We start from the raw sequence: 23,109 nt of genomic DNA, 5'->3' as shown, positions 1-23,109 counted from the left end.
CTTCGTTGTTAGCATACTTAGTACATGTCAACGGAATAAAAGCGCCATATTTAAGTACCTTTACCAAATTTCAACTCAATTATAGCCCTGAGTCTAGTCAGAGGTAACAATTTTCACCCTGTACAATAATATACACCGTACAATACTTACCAGGAAGACGTCCATGTCGCGGATGTCCTTAATTAACATTGAGATAAAATCCGCGTATCGTTTTATATATATGTGCGCGATCCAGTGTTACTTCCGGCCTAGCCAAGGTTACAATCGCTATAGCTTCGACAACGAAAAGCATTATGTCTCTCTATCACTCTTCCATTTTAGTGAGACAGTGATAGTTGCGTTTCGATCGCTACGGAGCGTAAGCGATTGGCATCTTGGCTACGCGGCCTGTTGTCATTAGTATCTTTGCGTTAGTACAAAGCGTAAATCATAATTATCACCTGCCCCTTGTTCTGTAGGTACTTGTTTCTTCGCTTTTCACATGTGCGACCAACTCATAATATCTATGGCTTATTTTCGGCATTGTAAAAACCCTTTCCTTAAGTACTTAGGGTGATCTAGTAAGACTTAGGTATTAAGGGAGAGATTGATTCCGTGATAAAACTGCCGGCCTAGCCAAGGTTACAATCGCTATCGCTTCGACAACGATAAGCATTGTGTCTCTCTATCACTCTTCCATATTAGTGCGACAGTGACAGTTGCGTTTCGATCGCTACGGAGCGTAAGCGATCGACATCTTGGCTACGCGGCCGGGTTCGAGAGAAGGCTTTGCATACCTTAAGGGGCCCACTGATTAACAGTCCGCCGGACGATATCGGCCTGTCAGTTGTTGGGAACTGTCAAAATTTTGTTCTAACTGACAGGCCAATACCGTCCGGTGGACTGTTAATCAATGGGCCCCTTTATAACTTTAGGTATTCTGTGCTGTAGGCATTAATCCGCGAAAGCTATAGTTCATATTTTTTTCCGTACAAACGTGATGCCCTGTTTCAATATGGCATGCAATATGACATATTATTAGCATAAGAACTTAATAGATAGTAAAAATACGAAGAAATGCAAACGAAAATAAGGTAGACAATATGATACCAATTTGATTTTTATATCACCCTCGTACCTATACAAATGTGAGCGCAATGTTTTGTTATTGATGTTATACGAGTGTAGTTAGTACCTACGCACACGCCCACTCTGAAGTTATTAAGTGATTGTAATGACAATAACAGGGCAAAATATACATATAATAATTTGCTTGAAATACCGACCGAGTTTCGATTCTGCCCGAGTCTTGTTTATCTATTGGTGATTACCGGTGGTAGAGAGCGACGACGGGTGCAGGTGGGTTGCAGCAGCCAGAGCGTGCGTAGCCCTCGCCGCGGACGCATCTAACCAGTTGATCACGCGTATGCTGCCCCGCCGTCGCCGTTGACGCGTCGACTTGCACAGCACGCGCGTGCCCGCACCGCCGCCGTTGTTCTGTTGTTGACGACGACGCCGAGCCATGCCTACCTACTACTTCTTGGTGTTCACCGGCACTTATACACTGGTATGTGACTGCGTTTAATATTCAATACTGCTACGCGAATAATTAAGAGTAAGAAAATGATTCTTACGCAGTAAGCTGGGAAAACATTGAAATCTTAAATTACATTCGTTTAAAAGTACGTACTTAAGTAAAGGAAGGGAAAAAACATTATCTAAACACAATTAAGTTGTCAAATTTATTAAGTATTTGATATTTTTTCTATAAAACTTAATTATTTATCTAGTTTTTTTTTGGTATATATAAATGATTACAATTAAGTGATTTAAGGAAAACCTATTGTGCTGAAAAGGAGCAGTTCATCACAACACAATCAACACATTATATTATTGGATCCTATAAATTAAAACATGTTCAGTTAACAATAGTAAAATAAAACGTACTTTATACCTATGCCAATATAATTAATTTGTAGTCAAATCTTCAATTTTCGGGCTATGAACCGTCTGCTAGAAGATTCCAGCCAGGCAAATGTTTTTTTTTTAATAATACGGTTAGATGTTTGATAGCTATTAAATTTACAATAAGTACAAAAACTAGATGGGTTTACTAGGATTTGTATCATATTAAAATGCTTTTTGAAAGAATAACTAATCGGCAAGTATACTTATAAATCTAAGCAAATTGCCAATCTACCTTCCCTTCAGTCTTTATTTTTGGACTCTATAATAGTTAGGTGTATTTTATTGGTGCACGCTAGCAATGCAAAAAATATTAATTTTATTTTCTATATTTTCTTTTTTTGTTTTACAAGAGTTGCAAGTAGATATACTTAGTTAAGTTTTTATTTAAATGTTTAATCATGTTGGGATACGATCCGTGAATTATGTCATAATTATTTAATTTAATATTTCACGTGTAAATTGACATGTTAATAGATCTCATGGGAATTTTTAGTAAGATATTTGACGCGTATAGATTATATTTTTTATCGGTTTGAAGAGTTTCTTGTCATAGATAACGTACTCTGCCGAATACCACGCTAATGATATGGCGGCAGATGTGGGATCGAGTCGTTATCTAATACTCTGAGCTACATCCACCGATTAGGTAGTGAAAATGGCAAGAATCTATGAGTACCTAGTATTAGAGAAAAACATGTTAGGAAAAATGTCTACCTCTTGTTGAATCATCCACATCAAGCGCTCATTCACGAAAACAAAAACCAGGGAATGAAAGGATTCGTAAGCTTTTTATATGGCAAGCGAAAGTGACGCAAACGAATTGCCTATGCAAAATTGTAATCCCAAACTTGAAATGAATCTTCCACTTTACAACATTTCTTGGATCGCCCCGGGTCTAACATTACTTACTTATTTCCATCGCACAAAAGCTTTGACTTGTGCGCGATGGAAATAATATTTTTTTTACAGAAGGCCCTCGTATCTATTTGTGTTCTCTGCAATGCATTGTGTATTATCATTGAGCAAATGCAATGCATTGGGCAAGTATCGGAAGAAGAGAAACGGGTCCAATTACGTATTGGAACCCCTAAATTCATAAAGTGTATAGATAAAATTGCATTAACTACTCAGAAAGTCGGTTCGTTATAGTTAAGTATATTAAAAGACATTGTTAATAATTGACATAATTAAAAAAAACAACCATATTAAAATTAAAAATTAAAAGTAATTGACATAAGACAAAATTAAGCACTATTTCAATGGAATGGACGTGTAAATGTAAACTGAAAATATAGCATATATTTACGAAGTAATAATTTCGATATAACGACGCTACAAATAAAAGCTTTCGTTTTAAGTTCTCCCCAAAACTAGTCTTCGCAGTAATGTGCTCGCAATATAATATTAACGTTTATAGTGTTCCATGAAATAAACCATAGGTATTTTTATATCTGAAAAGTTTTTTTTCTTTCCTTTTAGAAGGAATTAAAGTAAAACTTTTCTACTCTAGGACACTATTTTATTATTTTTCTGCATACTATATTTTTTTAGCTTAAATAATGTTTTGAATAATAATAATATCTTCATAGATGATAGGCGATGTTATGTGTAAAGCTGTATGTGTCACATGGTAGCAAACTTACTTCCACGTTGGGCGTTAACACCCCAACTAGCAAAATAGTCGTATAAGAATTGATTTAGTCAGCCTGTAATCGTATAACAGCCGAGTTACGGTTGTTGAAACACCAATATATCGTATAATAGCGGTTAACTCGACTATTTAGCAATTTTCGCTAATTAGTGCTATAATCATGTCGTATAAACGTTTATAGCACTATCTTTTAGCACTTTTATTCCACCTTTTAATAAATGCTGAATTAGCGCTACTAAATCACTTTTATTCAGCATAATTGTTCTATTAAAATCATATAACAGCTATAGAATAGCTAATTGTCTGAATAAGGCGCTTTAATACAACTGTTACTCAACTCTCTTCTCTGTTGCTATAAAAGCCTATTAAAAGCAATCCAATAACCATTTGGCAACAATGCTGCTGTAACAGCGCGCTTATATCATAATTCGGGTAATGGGGCTCAAACCGCTGTTATAGGAGCTGAAGTGTATTTACAGGTTTTATTCAAAATGTATTCAGCTTAGAGTACTTTTAAAGAGTTTTGAACTACATTAACAGCACAAGTCAGCCATGTTGTACGTTTCAATATAGTCCGGTGGCCAACTGCATGAAACCCTACCTGATAAAAAAATAGAAAATCGTACTCTGTAGGGGTAGCTGACTTTTAGTAGCATCAACTGCTCTTGGTCAGCCGCGGCTTAATTTCGCAAATTTTACGTAAATGGCAAAATAGTGGCACAAAAATTCATCAAAAAAAAAACCCCCATCGTATAATAGAATGAAACTTGCAGGGTAGGATAGCTGCCTTTGAGGACAGCAAAACAAAAGTGGTCAGCTACATCCTGTGTTGGCAGGTTCCTGTGTTCGACCGAATTTGTGGTACCACGTGACAACTACAATTTACCTCATCGAAAAATAGAATGAAAAAAACTGATTGTAATACCTACATTAAATTTGTTGACGTATGTCTTGGTCGGCCTCACCTTAGCCTGATAGCTTTTGCAGTCCGTCCGCATTAAAAAAAATGTGAATGGCAGCAATCCTACCATACAAGTGACATTCTATTTTTCGATGAAGTAAATTGTAGCTCACGTGGTACCTCAAATTCGGTCGGACACAGGAACCTGCCAACACAAGATGTAGCTGACCACTTTTGTTTTTTTTATGAATATTTGTACCACTTTTTTGCCATTTGCGCAAAATTTGCTAAGTTAAGCCACGGCCGACCAAGAGCAGTTGAAGCTGCTAAAAGTCAGCTACCCCCACAGAGTAGGATTATTCTATTTTTTTATCAGGTAGGGTTTCATGCAGTCGGCCACCGGACTATAAATCCATAAACATGGCGACAACATGTGCTATAAGTGTAGCAGTAAACGCAGTTACTCGACTTATAGTCGAATTAATGAGATATAACAGAAACTAGATCGTGTACGCAAATTTTTACTTATTTTAATTAATATTTTTTTATTGAAATTTAAGAAAATAGGCGGCCCATGAATATATATGAACCAGTGCCTTTGGTTTTATCAATAAAGTATTTTTCGCGCTAGGTTTTACTGTATTACGTGTACTTACAGACAGTAAAAACTTATGTACACAATCACGGTAAAAATAAATGTCATGGATGACAGCAGTAAAAAAATACTTAAGTACCTTTTTGTTTTATTAGATACGTGAAGACGATTAGGCCTCAAACTTATTAATCAAATAATTGAAATATAATCGCTTACCTGAGATCGTTTTTAGCACATATTAGTTGAATAAAAGCATTTACTGCACTCTTACACATTTAAAATGCCGAGTAAAAGCAATTCGGCTACTTTTACGAAACATTTTTGCCGAGAAAAAGCAGTGCGGCTGCTTTTATAGAACACTTTCACTGAGTAATAGCAAATTGATAATGTTTATAGAACAAATAATCGAATAAAAGCACTATCGTTTCTATTAAAACACTAGAAGCGCTTTATATCAACTTTTACTCAACTCTTACAGCATCGATTTGCTTCTTATACAGCGCTTACTCTATTTTTATAACACTTTTAGTCTGTATAAGTGCGCCTTTTCGCGTTGAGTAAACGCTTACAGGACTTTTATTCGACTGTTTTTACACCGTCTATAGCACCAAAAAGCGAAAATAAAAACGTGCTCTCAACTTTTATAGCACATAGATTTGCTAGTTGGGCTTGAATCCGTAACTAGGCACGCTATGCTTGGGATTCAATTATAGAATCCTTCGCTTTGTTCAGAAATTTCAGGATTTAATAAACGCCCACGCCGTACATATGTCATTTTACTCCCTTGTGACACAATTTTATCCGATTTGGCATAGAAGGCCCATTTTTTAACCCCCGACACAAAAAGAGGGGTTGTTATATTTTTGACCCCAATGTCTGTCTGTGGCATCGTAGCTTTCAAACGGATGGACTACTTTGGTGCGGTTTCTTACGTGGTTTCTTAGGTGTTTAATTTTTAGGGTTCCGTACCCAAAGGGTAAAACGGGACCCTATTACTAAGACTTCGCTGTCCGTCCGTCCGTCCGTCCGTCCGTCCGTCCGTCCGTCCGTCCGTCCGTCTGTCCGTCTGTCTGTCACCAGGCTGTATCTCACGAACCGTGAATTTTCACAGATGATGTATTTCTGTTGCCGCTATAACAACAAATACTAAAAACAGAATAAAATAAAGATTTAATTGGGGCTCCCATGCAGCAAACGTGATTTTTGACCAAAGTTAAGCAACGTCGGGCGTGGTCAGTACTTGGATGGGTAACTGTTTTCTTTTTGCTTTTTTTCCGTTTTTTTTTTTGCTTTATGGTACGGAACCCTTCGTGCGCGAGTCCGACTCGCAGTTGCCCGGTTTTTTAATTTAAGGTGCCAAAAGTTCAAAGAGCGGAGTTTTTGTAAAATCGTACCGCTTATTTAGATCACAATACGGTTTACAAAAATATAATTGGCAACTTTGAGAACTACTGAAGAACCGCCCTAGGTCGGTAATAACAACTACAATACGTGCATATCGAAAATTTAAAGGGCCACATGTACTGTAAAACGTTGTACACTACACGTGCGAAAAGATAATTCGGAACTCGTATCGGTCGTGTTTCAATTTATCGCTACACGTTACGAATTTGCTACTTTTCGCACTTGTATCGTAATGTACTATTAGGCAATTTTAAATCCAAAATTTGCAGAAAATTCATTGACAGTGATTCTTTCAAATTGGTGTTCGCGTTCCCCGATATCTGGATCTCGAGTTACTATGGATAAATATCGATCCCGCCAAATTCAGATGTACCTATACGTAAGATAAAGATAAGTGCCGATACTCGGGTATTATCTCTTATCGACTTTCTAGTCACAATTTGTCGGACAATTTCATGTACTTACGAGTGCCTTCTATACCTATGTGGTGCATACCGCTCATGAGTTACGCCATTATTTATTGAATGATAAAAATTGTTGTTCAATGGAATCCTTACAACTACTTGATCGGGATTTAGTCCGAATAATAAAATCTCCCAAAGAAGCTAGAGGGCCTGGCAGTAGGTACATGCTGGTCGAATTCCGGTACGCAGGAACTCACGCCCACCATACAAATAAACTCCCCTTACCGGATTATGGATGTTTTCTGGTATTTTAGTATTTATCAATTTATGATATATGTAATACAACACAAGTCTTGTTAAATTGTCTAAAATAATATGTTACTTCATTTCGGAAGACTCACTCACTCACTCACTCAGAATAAATACATACATACCTATTAATGGCAATGGCACTGCCGCGCTGATGGACCACACTTCTACTTGTCAAACGCACACTAATTGACGAATTGCATTTTATGTTTACCTACTACTCGTATTTTATTTAAATAAGTCTATTCGGTACAGGACTTATATCATCATCATCTGAGGCATAACAGCCGCGGGTGGCCTGGTCAAGCAAGTCTCTCCAGTCCGATCTGTTTGTGGCCTTTCTTCTCCAACTTTTCACTCCTAATGTCCTGATGTCCTGAGCTTGGTCTTGCCTTAACCTCTGCGGCCCTCCGGTCGGCCTTCTAGAAGGCGGTTGGGTACTCTGGCCTTATAACATTTTGTTAATATTTATGTGTTTGTTTCGTGTTTATAACATTTACGGTTACTTGTTTCAGGTGCAGGCGCTGATTCAATTCATTTTTTCACTTATAGCAATCGCACAACATTACTGTGTAATAAACTTTCTTAGAGGGTATCCGCTATTAATTTACATCCGGATGTTATATTTTCATAGTAAGTTATTTTCAATGTCCAAAGATTAACTCTTGTTAATCTTGTAGTACCTAAGCCAGCTTAGCTGATACTGTTTTGTACAATTGATTACGGCGTGGTTAATGGTTTGTTGTGTGCAACTGATTAGCATTATCATAAATAATTAATTAACTTTTAAAATAGACTTAGTCATAAACTAATTTAATTTACTAAAGGACCCAAGCGCATTCACCTTAAGAACCGTCTCAGTTAAGTGATAACTAATAATAGTCTGATAGTTCTAAATTCAAAACGTAAAGTGATTTGATGGGGTCCCTTCGTTTCCCATAAAGTTTAAGTCATAATGTATTGTTTGTCATATTATATTTAGTCATAAAACTGAAACCTCAAGATTACTTTAACTTTTCAGGATTTTGGTAAGGTAATCCTATAGATAGGTTAGGTTAGATTTATTTCATGGCAATCCTGAAAAGAGACGCGTTTCTGAACCAAATAAATGATGACTAACGAAAATGCGGGCAAACAATACATTATGACTTAAATATTTTTGGGAAACATTAGAGACCTGTATTTGATATTAACAACTACCCGAACACTTCGCTACTAACCTACATACAAGAGGGGCTTTGGCTTTACTAAGGTTTTAAATCTTCAATACTTTGCTCTTTTAATAACTTTAAATTAAATTATAAGATATTGATATTTTTTTTAAATAAATACATCGTCTTTCAGACCCAAGTAGTTGTGGGACCGATATCAACATCGGGGAAAGCCTGGAGGGCGTAGCCAACGAAGCCTACGTCTACATAGCCTCCATGTCTTTCGTCACTACCAGAGCATTTATATTCAGCTGCATTAGCATCGGATTGAGCGTGCTTTGGGCGGCTGGAAGCATTGTACTAATCAGTATGTAATCAAATACAGTCATATTTATCCAAATAATTGTTTTATACCTATTTACCCATGTGAGGTACCTACTGTACCTAAAGATACAACTGATTTCATTTGTAATATTTTTATAATCTTTGAACATGTTGAGTATTTTGGCCTATATAATTAAATAGGAAGTCAAAATCACCTCTTTAAACACGGCAACCACATAATAGTGACCGGAAAAAGATAGGCAACCTAGTTGATTTATGTTGTACAAGTTGTATACTTTGATACTTTCTATTGAAACTTATTTCGTTCGTCAGACAAATCGGTGAAAATTATCGAAAAATTTTCTTTTTCAATTAAATATAGCCTTAGCCCTATTTCTTTAGGCAACCCTATTTATTTATGTTCTGGAACATAAAGGGTGCTTCCTGTAACAGGAGCAATAAATTAAACTAAAGGCTGTACTCCTCAAACTGACCAACATTTGTTCAGCAACTTTTAAAAATTATGAATCCTTTAGACTTCCTCTTTTTCATACAAAATAAATGTTGCCTTCAATGTACGCTGACATCAGTGTGTTTGACGTTACTTGTCATGCACGCTTTTAACTTAACAAAATTTGGAATACATTGAGTCTTAGAATAAACTTTAAAGTGTAATAAAAATCAAAACATGAGTTATTTTCATAAGTTGCTGAACAAATGTTGGTCAGTTTGAGGAGTACAGCCTACAGTTTAATTTATTGCTCTTGTTACAGAAAACACACTGTATTTTCTTTCATATTTTCATAGTTTCATCCGTCAGACAGATTGGTGAAGGTCGACCATATATGTGGGATCTTAGACCACAAGCGCACTTTCCGCAACATTAAAACATTACCTAGATAGAGTCAATTCAGGGAGTGCTCTCAAAGATGCCATACTTTCACTGAAGGAATTTGTAAAACTATATAGTAACGTAATTTTTCAGAAGGAGGATGGAGAAAGCACCATTCGAACCACGTACACTGGCCTTGGGTTGCAATTTCTTTTCTTGTTGGCCTAGAAGACATAGTCGGCATATTATGCTACATCAATGATTCTTTTCATACAGAGGTAAGTAAATACCCCAAATAAAACCTTTTCATTATAAATATATACACAAGTATTTTTCTTGAACAAGCTCTGATATGGTCGCAGAATGTGTAACGTATTTAAATCGAAGACGCAAAGTGCCCAATTTTTATCCCAGCGTCAACAACGCGGGGCCCCCGCGCTCCTGGTGCAGACCCAGCGGACCAAACTGAAATTTATATGATTAATTTTACTCCTAGGAGTAAAATAACCGATAAGAATATGTCCCCCTATTAAAATAATATTCTTTGTTGTAACAGACGTTGAGGGATTCATTAGAATTCATAAATGGAGTAGGCAGCGGTTTCGGCAACAATAACCCCAGCACAAAATGGGCGTCGAGGACCATGGCTCTCCTTCATGGACGATTCGGCATCTGCTTACTCATCAATCTAGGGCTCATTGTTTTTACAATACTGGATTGCTCCCGGTACCGGACATCAGTCACGTCTTCAGTAAGTTAGAAGGGATTGTCTTGTCACTGGTCTGTGTTGTCAATTCGTTAAAATCTTTCTTCTGGCTCGATCTCGGCAGGGTAATGGCAGTGAGTGTACACTTGTACAGGTACATACAGTGTGTTTTCTGTAACAGGAGCAATAAATTAAACTGTATGCTGTACTCCTCAAACTGACCAACATTTGTTCAGCAACTTTTGAAAATAACTCACATTTAGATTTTTATTAAACTTTAAAGTTTATTATAAGACGAATTATTTTTAGGGTTTTTTTACAATAATTGTATTAACGATGTGTAATATTATGATTGTATAAAATGAATAATAAATGATTACCTTATTTTAAATATTAAATATACCTAGTTTTTGGTTATAAGACGCAATGTATTGCAAATTTTGTTATGTTAAAAGCGTGACAAGTAACGTCCAACACACTGATGTCAGCGTACATTGAAGGCAATATTTATTTTGTATGAAAAAGAGGAAGTCTAAAGGATTCATAATTTTTAAAACTTGCTGAACAAATGTTGGTCAGTTTGAGGAGTACAGCCTTTAGTTTAATTTATTGCTCCTGTTACAGGAAGCATCCTGTATATTCACCTAAGCCGAATTTGTCATAATCTCATAATGCTCGTACAAGTTTATGTCAGGTGCTTTCGTCGTTCGACATCGTTATCTCCCTCTCAGATGAACGACGAACGAGCTGTCGTTGTCTCGTAACACTTTTTTAAATGTTGTACTGGTGTTTAATTGTTTCCGCTAATATGCTATGAAAAAAAGACAAAAGCATAAGAATATTTGACCTATTGTATTAACCCTTATTTATGTATACACTTATGAAGCCAAGGCTGTCAGTTAAACGATAGGTCAGTTTTAAGGCATTTTTCAAACTGGATGGGTACGATGATAGATATTATGTCTATACAATTTATAACCTAAAATGCCAAATAAATAGAATATAATAGAATAGAAAAACTTTTATTGCAAAAACCATCTACATACAGCACCACACATATAAATTTAACAAAGAGGATCTTATACACTAAACAGTTTAGACTATGTCGCAAAATGGTATTGAATTGACATCTATCATCCTTTCAGTTTGAAAACTACAATGTTGTGTGTGTGTGTACGTGTGTGTTGTGTTGTTCAAGATTACTTTGAATTTTTAGGGTCATATGAGTTTGTTTATACTAAATGGTTCTGTTTAAATGATTGAAATATATAGTTTACGGCAAAACGTCGGAATTAGGTACCTACTTAAAAAAATACCTACTCATGTTGAGTAAAGTAGGTACTTACTTTACTGAATTATTGGTCCTTATTTTTGTAGGAAAGTCACCACCGACGCCTTAAAAAAGAACGAATTGTAACACTTTATACTCTCGCGTTTTGTACACATATTTAATTACACAAGCGCGTCTACCGCGATATAATTTCATTGTTTTTACCTTCAATTCCGACCCTTCCCACACGACACGGTCTTTCCGTGACCACAGTAGGTGCACGACTGAAACGTCCGCATTGAAGGTAAAAAAAAAACAATGAAATTATATTGCGGTAGACCCGTTTGTGTAATTAAATATAAGAACGGATGTGCCAATCATTATAGGGGGAGCTAACAATACTATAATTAACCTTAACTTTATTGTATGTAGGCTTTTCTTGCTTTGTATCACCTATTTTTAGGAGATAGAGCGAACTGGTAACTTGAACACGAGCCCGGACGCGAGCAGCAAGGCGGAGGAGGGCAGTGACGAGCCCACGTCCAGCGAGCCGAGCGAACCGGCGCCGGTGCCGAAGATACCGCGCCCTGGCCTCAGTCAGTCTTTCCGCTCTATGAAAGACATGCTATTCCGTAGGTCGGCTTCTATGAACTCGTTAGACAACAGGTAACATTTATTGATATTATAATATTGGGTTGTTGCATAATATTTTTCCCACTTCTAAATTTTCTTGATATTTTCAGTAGACTCGGGAATATTCTAGAATAAATCTAGTATATTAGTAGTATGTTCTCGAATCTTTCACGTAGGGTATATAAGCGCGGGTTTATTACAGGGATTTAGTTAAAATCGAAAAAATGAACCAACAACATCTTTGAGCGATTTACTTATACGAACACAAATTGGGAACCAGTTCGAGGGAAACAGCAAATAAGATTAACACTGCTTTTGGCCCAAACACTACTACCGATCGCACAGTACGAAATTGGTTCCGGCGCCTTAATGAAGGAGACACAAGTCTAAAAGACATTCCTGCGTTATAAGTTACCAAGTAATCGATCTTAGAAAGGATGCCTAAAATGTTTTAGGTAAAAATAAAAAATTACCTATTGCTAAGTACCTATAATTTTTCTAAGGTAAATTGTACCAGAAAAATCTATTCAATGGCGTAAATAATAAATATCCTAAAAATATCTGTGATGTCATGTATGAATATTATTTTTATAATTATATTATAAATTTATTAATTAAAATTATCATGGCCGAGGTGCAACTGGAAATGACCAAGGTACATCAGGGGTGTTGTTCCTTGGACACTTTTCCCTTTTTTTTCGTCAACTTTTCCCATCAAAATAAATAAACTAGTCTTTAAATTTTATATCGTATTAGATAGTTTATTAATGTGTCTTATAATATTCGGATAAACAATAACTCTGCAACCTTTAGTTTTTTTTTCTAAAGTTCTTAAAAGAAAAAACTGTCCCAGGTAGAACAGGGCCCGTAGCCAAATTACATTCGCTCCGTGTCGATTCGATCTCTACGATCGCGAGCGACTGGTCGATAATGTTTATAATAACCTAGCCAAGAGGCAATCTTTTTAGTTAACGCTCATTCGACGCGCCAAGTCGGTAAAAATTAATTTTTGTCTGTGGTTCTCGTTCAAAACCGTCAAGAAACGTCATCTGTCAAGAGTGTCAAGTGAACAGCGAATCTAATTTTGGAGAAAATAATTGTTTTATCGGTAAGTAAATTAAATATTTCGGTATTTGTCTAACTTAGTTAATCACAATTTCGTCATAAAATAACTCTATATAGTGTAATATTTGAAGAGTGTGTTGTTAATTGCATATAATTTTGACCTAAAGTTTAACAATTTCAGACAGCCGTCGTCCCCGCAGCCCCAACCAAGGCGGCGGCGCAGCCAGAGCGGGCAAGAGCGGGCTCCGCGGGCTCTTCTTCCACGCTGAGAAGTCCTCGCCAAGTTGGCACGTACAGTCAAAGCTGCCGCTGCAATCTTCATGGCAGTTACCAGTGCTAAGGCCATACACTGCTGGCTTACTTGACCAGAAGAGACAATACTTTAAGCGTTAGTAATGATTCAAACCGTGAAGTGAAATTGTGGACAGGTTTGCCCGAATCAGTGTAACCTCAGTGAAATCATTTACTTCATAGACTTCAAACATTTTCGAAATTAACAAAAGTCAAGCGAACATTGAATACATAGATGTTATGCATTAGATAAGATAAAAGCTGCCTGTGAAACCAAAACTAATAAATCATATTGTTACTTAATATTTTTTTTTTATTACCTACTGTCTTTGCTTTTGGTAAATCTTTACTTTATGGACCGTCGATTTTTGGGGTGGGGAGGGGGGGAGGGGTTAGGGGGGGGAGAGGGCTACCCCATAGTCCAACCCCCATGGCGCGGAACCCCATGGTTATGGAGATATCCATGGTTAAAGTTTGTATGGAATTACTATGAAATAAGGGATTACAGCAAAATTTGAAGGGGGTGAGGGGGGGCGCGCTTCGCCCGAAGGCCCGCTTCGTCGCCCTTGAGGTCGCGAGCTGACGAGACCATAGCTCGCTTGTGCCCCTGCGCTTCGCTATTTGGTCTCGGTCGCTCGCTGACCTCGGGGCTACTCCGCGAGCCTTCGACCTCAGCGGTGAAGCTGTTGGATCTGGGTTAGCTCCGGCGCTGCGGAAGAGCAGCCCTTCCGCCCTCGCGTGACAAAGCACGCTCACTACACTCGGCTCCGCAGCTTCGGCTTACTGGTCGCCTCCGGCGACCAGCCTCAGCCGCTCGCCTCGCTCGTTCCCGCGCTCCGTCACGGCGGGCGAGGGCTGCCCTCCCTCCGCGCCTCCGTTTTTGGAATTGCTCTCTAGGGGTAGGACAGACAAGACCACGTGGATAGTGGGGTGCTCTGATTCGGTTTTAAGCGACCTTGACATTTTGGGTACCTTGAGATTCTGGTGACCAAAGATTTTGGTGACCTTGAGATTCTGGTGACCAAAGATTTCGGTGACCTTGAGATTTTGGAGACCATAAAATTTCGTGACCTTGAGATTTTGGTGACCTTGAGGATGGTGGTGTGGTATAAAAAGTAATATAAATTAACACAAAACGGCACCTATCGACATCTGCTATGACATTTCTCCTTTATTTCATAGTAATTTCATACAAACTTTAACCATGGATATCTCCATAACCATGGGGTTCCGCGCCATGGGGGTTGGACTGGGGGGTAGCCCTTTGCACCCTCTACCCCCCCATACCCAACACACCCTCCAAATCGACGGTCCATAAAGTAAAGATTAGCCTTGCTTTTTGTTCATATTTAACCTTTTGTATGCTCCTGTCAAAAATTTGTAATTTATATATCAATCATAATTAAATTAAATAAAATAAATAAATAAATATTGGGGACGATACACATACTTATATAGACAAATACATACTTATATACATAGAAAACACCCTTGACTCAGGAACAAATATTAGTGTTCATCACACAAATAAATGCCCTTACTGGGATTCGAACCCATGACCATCGGCTTAGCAGGCAGGGTCAATACCCACAAGGCCAGACCGGTCGTTTTTTAAAGACAACTTTTAAAAATTAATGCATTTTTTTAAAGTTGAATATAGGTAAGTATATACATGGGAGCAGATCTGCTCCTAAGCATACCAAAAGTTAAGGTGGTAACCACCATAAATAAATGAAACAATGATTGGATTAAAAAGTTAATTTATTTTATTGAAAATCTGTTAATGAAAGATGCAGCAGGTATTTTTTGCCGGCAGCATGAAATCAGTAGCCAAGCATTCTTTTCTTGTTTTGTTTGTTTTAAAATAGTAAAACAACACTCAATATATTTTTGTGGTTGTACATGTGACATAGTTTCTTCCCTTGACCCTGGCTTTGGAGCACCATAAAGTATTGGTTCATATGCCAACGCTGCAATGAATATCCAAGTCACCTGAAACAAAATGAATGCTTAGTTTTTCAACAAACTTTGTAACATTTGGTTATAATACTTATTCTCTACCAGTCATATGACAAAAAAAAACTAAATGTTTTGTGTAAGTATATGTTAAGATTATGTTTATATAGTGTGTAGGTACAGTCAGCTGCAGAGAAAAGGTACCACCGCTACATAGAAGTTTGTATGCAGGGGTGGTACCTTTTCTCTTCAGCTGACTGTACCTGTGCCTGCCAAAAGAAGTCATATACAATGTTTCATAATATGAAAAAGTTTCAATAATATGGTTGATAATTGATATGTATGACAACAGCCCGTCTGGCCTAGTTGGTAGTGACTAGTGACCCTGCCAGTTAAGCTGATAATCCTGAGTTTGAATCTCCGGTAAGGAAATTTGTGTAATGAGCACAGATATTTTGTACCTGAGTCATGGGTGTTGTCTATGTATTTCAGTATAGTTTGTCAAAGGACTGTCTCATTTCAAACAAAGACAGAGAGATAGTATATGACAAAGCTAGTATGAGCTTTGTCATATACTAGTACTAGCACCCAAAAGTACTATGAGTATAGTTTTCCTGGTTCTTACTGACTGACAAATTGGTTTGACCATGTATATATAGTTATCTAAGTACCCTAAGTACCCACAACACAAGTCTTCTTGAGCTTACTGTACAGTCCGACAAGAAATTGTAGAAATTAAAAAGTAGCAACACTGTAGTCTCGTCCCTTTCAAATCAATTTAAGAAAATGGGATGACACTACAATATTGCTAGTTGTTAGTGACCTTGCCTATGAAGGTGATGGTTTTGCTTCCCGGGAAGGGCATTTATTTGTGTGAAGAACATTTGTTCCCGAGTCTTTATCTATATTTGTAAAGCCTTTACCTATACAGGGCGTCCCACGGCTATGCCACATGGAGGGAAAGTACCCTAAATATTGTAGATGGAACATTTTACTGAAAGAAGACATTATTTTAATTTAAAAAACAATTTAAACTGCATTCATAGATTTTTAAATAATTACATGGTTGAACCGGGAATCGAACCCGCCGCACGAGAAAAAAAATCACCCTGTAGCTTTATCATACCGATCGAAAGGCTTGATCATAAGGATTATTTTTTGCTAAATAACATAGTGTCGGAAATAAAAGGAAGCCCATGAATTTTAACATTTTTAATTCAAAATTAATCAATTTAATTTATCAAATGCTCTAAATGTAGTCTCATTCTGTTGAATACAAAGCCGCACTCTTTTGATTATTTCGCTAAATTTCACATCAAATGTTAAAATTCATGGTCTTCCTTTTGTTTCCGACGCTATGTTCTTTAGCAAAAAATAATCCTTATGATCAAGCCTTTCGATCGGTATGATAAAGCTACAGGGTGATTGTTTTTTTCGTGCGGCGGGTTCGATTCCCGGTTCAACCATGTAATTATTTAAAAATCTATGAATGCAGTTTAAATTGTTTTTTAAATTAAAATAATGTCTTCTTTCAGTAAAATGTTCCATCTACAATATTTAGGGTACTTTCCCTCCATGTGGCATAGCCGTGGGACGCCCTGTATACCTTTGCCTTTACACATTCAATTCACTTTCCTATTGAAAAACAAGTGCTTGCAATTGTGCATATGGGTACCAAATTTAATCTACACCGTTCATCGGTTTATACATATTTGATGACGTAACAGGAACACATTTGTTATTTTAGCATTAATAACATATTTTATATACTTATTAGTAGGTATAGTAGGGATAAGTTATTGACTCACTCTTATCTTTGTAGGGAAGTTGTTACGTGTTGCGTTTGTGGGTGCATAATCCATTTTTCCATGACACTGTCACTATAGATAGGTAGATATTCAGCGCCTCGGTCACATTGGATCCTTTGGGTGAAATGCTGCGTACGGCCCACAATCCTTTGATCGTAGCAGACCTTTCCTAAGCAGTTTCAATAGAGGCGATTTTTCAGACGGCGCCTGCGTCTAAACGACACTTCCGCGTTGTTCGCCGCCCACAATGATGTTGAAGTATGCTTTTTACTACAAATTCTAATTTACAAACACTATTATTCGGTATTTTCTTGTGCTTCGATAAGTTATCTGCAAGGGGATAGCTCGCGTTACGTAGCTACACCTAAGAGGCGATAACGATTTGATTTCGCTTGTCAAAAGTGTCTCTTGGCTAGGCAATGTATGACAGATGGCGAATCCCGGTAACGAAAGTTTTGCGTTTCGTTACAACATTGCAACTTGGCTAACATTTTTGTATTCGTTAATATTTTTCGACAGACTCATCTACGGTACCTGTCATTCCCATACATTTTTTATCGATTCGTTAGCGATATCTTTTTTCGAAATGTGTTTTGGCTAGGCCCCCAGCCGGCCTAGCCAAGGTTACAATCGCTATCGCTTCGACAACGAAAAGCATTATGTCTCTCTATCACTCTTCCATATTAGCGCGACAGTGACAGTTGCGTTTCGATCGCTACGGAGCGTAAGCGATTGACATCTTGGCTACGCGGCCGGCTTCCCCTACCTACATATCATCGCCAGATAATAAAATTTAATTTAGATATAAAGTTATTTACTAATCAATTAAGGTACCTATTGAATAATAATCGCTAAACATTGGCTATAATAAATTATTTAAAAGTGAAATAGAATAAAAATAGAAATTCAAATATTAAAAATCACACAATCTAATCCAACACAATAATTTAATTTGAAGATAAAAATTACTATAACATATATATAAACGAAAAATGTATCATATAATTTGTCATTGAGTTATGCCCTACAGCTTAAGTGAATATTATAATATAAACGGTTAGTTAATAAGTATGTAAGTAAATACGTAGCTACACCCACTGGGTAAAATTGTATTGATTCTCACTGTATTGCCTAACATCAACATGTACCTACACATACAATTTATGGCTTATGAATAAATAAAATAAAAATAAACGTCGCACTCCAGCGGGCGTTTTGGACGCATGTGATTTGGTAAGGCTTACAAAAAAAATCTTAGATTTTAACAATACGAAAAGTTTGATTTGTAAGTATTTATTTGGTATGAATACTTGAATACTTGTAAGTATGTATTTATTCATACCAATTGGTTGTATATTCTAGGTCATTATAGTACCATTAAAAAAAAATTCCTTAATACTTACAAAAACTCGCACGGGCCGGTATTGGAACCCACGACCTTAGGTTTGAAAGCCGCACGCCTGTACAGTTTCACATAAGTACCTAGGATACTTTTTATTTTCTAGGAACAAAAACCGTGTGAACTTTATGGCCGAGGAGTCTGCCTCCGATCCCATCCACCCTCCGCGCAGCTTCGAGAACCTGATCGCGGAGCAGCAGCGGCGCCTGCGCGGGGCCACCGTCGACACCGCCGGCCGCCGCGGCTCTATGCAAGCCGCGCGCAGTCTTCCGCACCTGAATACCATCAATGTGCAAGAAACGTCACGCGGGTAAATTTCGCTTTTTAATCGACTCCAAACAAGGAGGTTTTATTTAATTTGCTCCTTTATCAAGTCGCTTTTCTGTTTTTAAAGATTTAAAAGACATATTATCTTTTATATATTTAATTTCATGTATCATACATTCTGCTGTGATATATTCGTGAAATGAATCATTTAGCGTCCCGTCATACGCGATTCTCATACAAAACTGATGATGACCCGATGGTTGACGTATCTAGCGTGCGCAGCGCAGCCGGGCAACTGCCGGGCCAGATGCCGTGGGCGTACATCGCGGGAGCCCCGGCCAACCGAATGAGAGACCAGCTGCCTCCTGACGAGGACCTCCCCCCTGTCCCACTGCCAGACTACACTGCGTTGCAATCTCACAGAAAAGCATGTGAGTATATAATCACAATGCATAATACCTACAGTCAAAGAATTTAATTTCCGACCCATTTCGTACTTTGTCACAGTGACAATCAATATGAAAGCCGCTAGAGACCTCATACGGTTGTCACTGTGACAAAGTACAAAATGGGTAGTAAATTAAATTCTTTGACTGTACATGCGACAATGCTGCGAATAGTTCCGGGAAATATCTGTGCTGTTATGCCGGCGGCGTAGCTCTCATTGACAATAATACATTTCTACGCTGACCGGTACATTTTTGCCTTACCACCTTATACTTACTTATATTATGATTACATTACCTTAGTTCCCACTTCTATAAATTAAGTGAGCTTAAGACCTTTTGCAACAGCACTCGTCTCAGGAGTTACCAGTGCAATTTATCCCTGTATTAACGGTTAACTTCAACTTCGAGTTAGTGGCTAACCCTGGATGTTGCAAGTGGCCGTAAGTGTTATATGGAAGCCAAGAAAATGGTGTTAGAAAGTGTGTAGCTTTAGATCGAAACGAAAGTTACGTTTAGTTTTATACGTCGCATTTATGTAGTTCGTAGCGAAAATTACTTGTATATTTCCTGAAAGTTTATAAAATCAGTATAGAGGAAATCCTTTCATGGAAAAAACTGGTCAAGTGCGAGTCGGACTCGCGTTTCAAGGGTTCCGTACATCTCACAATTTTCGACAATTTTTTTTTGTACGTGTAACATGACGTGAGTGAAACGTCTTGAAAAACCCGAATGAGTCGATCAAGTTTTCATCAACACATGTAAGATGAAGTTTTCTGGCGTGGTGGCTTATATCTCTGCAAATATGCAAAGTAGCTTAGATAGGAAATTAAATGCCGAACAAGAGTACAAGTGTCTAAATGCGAAGACTGAAGACCGAGCTCCGCGTAGAGCTGAAAACTCGGAGCGTCCGACGGGTCGCGCTTCCTACAACTTTCGAAAGTGTTTTAAAATCGAAGGCCGAAGAGAGTTAATACCTACAGGGTGGCCAAAAATACATGCATTCCCGTAGCCAGGGAGGGTTTGGGATTATACTCGTACCTACTGAGCAACATTTACTATGGGACCCAAAATCGCGAAAAAAATGTATTCTCCCATAGAAAACGGACCAGCCAAAACGTATGAAACAGCCAAATTTTTCTTCGCTATTTCGGGGTTGCACGTCGGCAACGGGAATTCACTTACTTTATTTTTTGGCCACCCTGTATAGTGCTTTTTAAAACACGTGACAATACCTAGTAAGTAGTAACCCAATCAATCAGTACTACAAGTACCATTGCGGCTGTGTGCCAGATACAGCCTAGTCGCATTTTTTATTTTATCTTCAGTCCGACTCACGCTTGAAGCTAAAGGCACGCCTCTTCGGGAAGCTCCGGATCTTCGGCCTTATGCGGATATCGGCCTAGGGCCTTCGCAATAGCTGTCTACATCACGTTTCACTTAAACCATTGCGGCTGTGTCCCTAAAAAAACCTAGACCGCATTTTTGTTCTTAAATCCGACTCACGCTTGACTCTAGATTTCTAATAGGTTTTCCTGTCATCTTTAGATAAAGGACTATTTTGTGTATTTTTTTCAGAATTTTAGACTTAGTAGTTTCGGAGATAGAGGGGGGGGAATGGTCATTTTTTGTCTATTTTCTTGAATAACTTCTAAAATTTTTATCGTAAATTAAAAAAAAAATACAAATGAGATTTTCACAATGAGCTCTTTCGTTTGATATGTAACACGATATAGTTTGCAAAACTTTGATTTTTAATTTTATGGTTTACCACCCAAAAGTAGCCCCTATGTTTAAAATTTATTTGTTGACGTTACAGACCCGTCTTTGGGTCACAGACTTACATATGTGTACCAAATTTCAACTTAATTGGTCCAGTAGTTTTGGAGCAAATTGGCTGTGACAGACGGACGGACAGACAGACGCACGAGTGATCCTATAAGGGTTCCGTTTTTTCCTTTTGAGGTACGGAACCCTAAAAAGGGGTGGATTGTATATTTAATGTACAGAGAGACAGGAGCGGTCATTTTTCTCTGCAGCTGACCGTACATGGGTGAAATAACATTTGGTTAGACCCTGAAAATCGAGCAAAGAACAGAATCCCTCCAATATGACAGTCGGAAATAATACGCTTATTGAAAGACAAACATTTACGATGGTACCTACTCGTAAATTTGCTAAGTTAGATGTTTGTTACAGCCGTGCATCGGGCAGCATCGAGTCTAAGTTCATTGACACAAAAGAAGGACTACACTAACTCCAAATCCTCTCATCGTGAGTATAGTGTATATTAAATGACAGTATGTTAAAGTATCATGCACGTGACCAGCACTAAAATGCTTTCTTGTGCCAGCAGCGGGGTCAGCACAAGTTGATGTGTTGTACTAGAGAGGAAAGCAGCTATCCGAATCGAATATTGATGGAGAAGTAAATCTGGGTAGTCTTCAATCATCCCCTGATTCCTCCACCGACGTCGATATTACGTGTGTGACATGGGCCCTACTTCTCAAAACGTAATAGTCTGAAATTATTAGACCAAGAGTTAATATTTTTTACATGTCTGTGTTTCTCTAAGCTAAGTTTTGGAATGTTCAGGATTGGGTGGGTTGTAAACCGGTACATAAGTGTTCAGGTAACGGAGCAAATAGAATAAACTATCGGCTATTTAAAGTAACGAAGTAAATTTTCATTGAGGATAACGGTTTAACCGCTTTAAAATCCACCTATCTAACATTACCGATGCAGATATTTTATAAATGGTATAAAAGTCTTACACAAGTAAGCTGGGGCTTTATTTTAAGATTTTAAATATTTATGGAGGATTTATAATAACTTCATATTATTCAACTTTTGAAGAGTATATGATCTAGGATATAAATGTATGCGTGTTTAAACCGTAACTTACACGTAGATATAGTTATAGAGACTAGTAATGACACTCATTTGTTTTGTGTGGATATACATGTGTATGAGGGAAATCCAGGATAAAATTGATGTAAGTATGCATTAATTTTAGGATTCCTTACTAAGTACTCGTAGTTCGCAAACCGATTGATCGCATTGTTCGGTACTCAACAGCTACGTTGGCGCACAGCGCATAGCCACAGCGAAATGTATCACAAAGGACAATTGCATTATAGGTAGAAACGTCGATCCTTTGGTTTCATTTCAATCCTGTGCTGTCATGTTGGCGGCGTAGCCATGCATTTAGGTACAATAAGTACGACATTTCTATGCTGACCGGGACATTTTTATAAAGGAGGCACTCATTTTAATATATTTGATTAGTATGATTTACCATAGTCCCTACTTTTTTTAACAAGCAGACTATACGTCTGCGAGCGATTCTCCAAATTTTATGTGCATTAAATTAATAAATGATTATGATTATGAAAAATGGAAAAACGTATCCTGCCGGAAGCGTAAGTATTTTATTCTATTTTTCCCTTTAGTATAACATTTGGATAGATAAATTAAGTGAGCCTTTTGCAACAGCGCTTGTCTCGTATAAATTCATTTAATTTTATAAATTCCTTTGACTAATTTTGCTTATGAATAATAAGTGACATTTAGGAAATGCAAGGGAATGTTAATTTAATACACTAATGCAAATTACGTTTCACGATCTCATTAAGTGTGAGATAGTTAAACGTTACTGCATGCAGTTCGGCAATGTACAGATTTATGTTCCAATTTGTTATTTCAGTTCCATAAAGTACTTGAATGGACATACTCTTGGTAAAATGGGTA

General features: G+C 37.6%; 1 protein-coding gene across 1 annotated transcript; it reads left to right on the top strand.

Moving 5' to 3' along the window:
* Positions 1 to 1,330: 1,330 nt before the first annotated feature.
* On the top strand, positions 1,331 to 21,851 carry LOC134679330 (uncharacterized). Its single transcript, XM_063538233.1, has 11 exons — positions 1,331 to 1,546; positions 7,727 to 7,844; positions 8,556 to 8,729; positions 9,672 to 9,796; positions 10,075 to 10,273; positions 10,849 to 10,901; positions 11,958 to 12,160; positions 18,753 to 18,956; positions 19,187 to 19,344; positions 21,559 to 21,633; positions 21,716 to 21,851. The coding sequence occupies exons 1-11, from the start codon at positions 1,502 to 1,504 to the stop codon at positions 21,745 to 21,747; spliced, it is 1,386 nt and encodes a 461-aa protein (XP_063394303.1). The 5' UTR covers positions 1,331 to 1,501; the 3' UTR covers positions 21,748 to 21,851.
* Positions 21,852 to 23,109: the final 1,258 nt, after the last annotated feature.

Source organism: Cydia fagiglandana, chromosome Z (genome assembly GCF_963556715.1).
Source record: "Cydia fagiglandana chromosome Z, ilCydFagi1.1, whole genome shotgun sequence".
Lineage (NCBI taxonomy): Eukaryota > Metazoa > Arthropoda > Insecta > Lepidoptera > Tortricidae > Cydia > Cydia fagiglandana.
This window is presented reverse-complemented; position numbering and strand designations above follow the sequence as displayed.

Excerpts from the sequence above, each read along its gene's own strand:
- LOC134679330 (XM_063538233.1), top strand. The coding sequence starts at position 1,502 with ATGCCTACCTACTACTTCTTGGTGTTCACCGGCACTTATACACTG. Across the intron at positions 19,345-21,558 it reads GCAATCTCACAGAAAAGCAT|CCGTGCATCGGGCAGCATCG; the intron begins GTGAGTATATAA and ends TGTTTGTTACAG. Across the intron at positions 21,634-21,715 it reads TAACTCCAAATCCTCTCATC|CGGGGTCAGCACAAGTTGAT; the intron begins GTGAGTATAGTG and ends TTGTGCCAGCAG.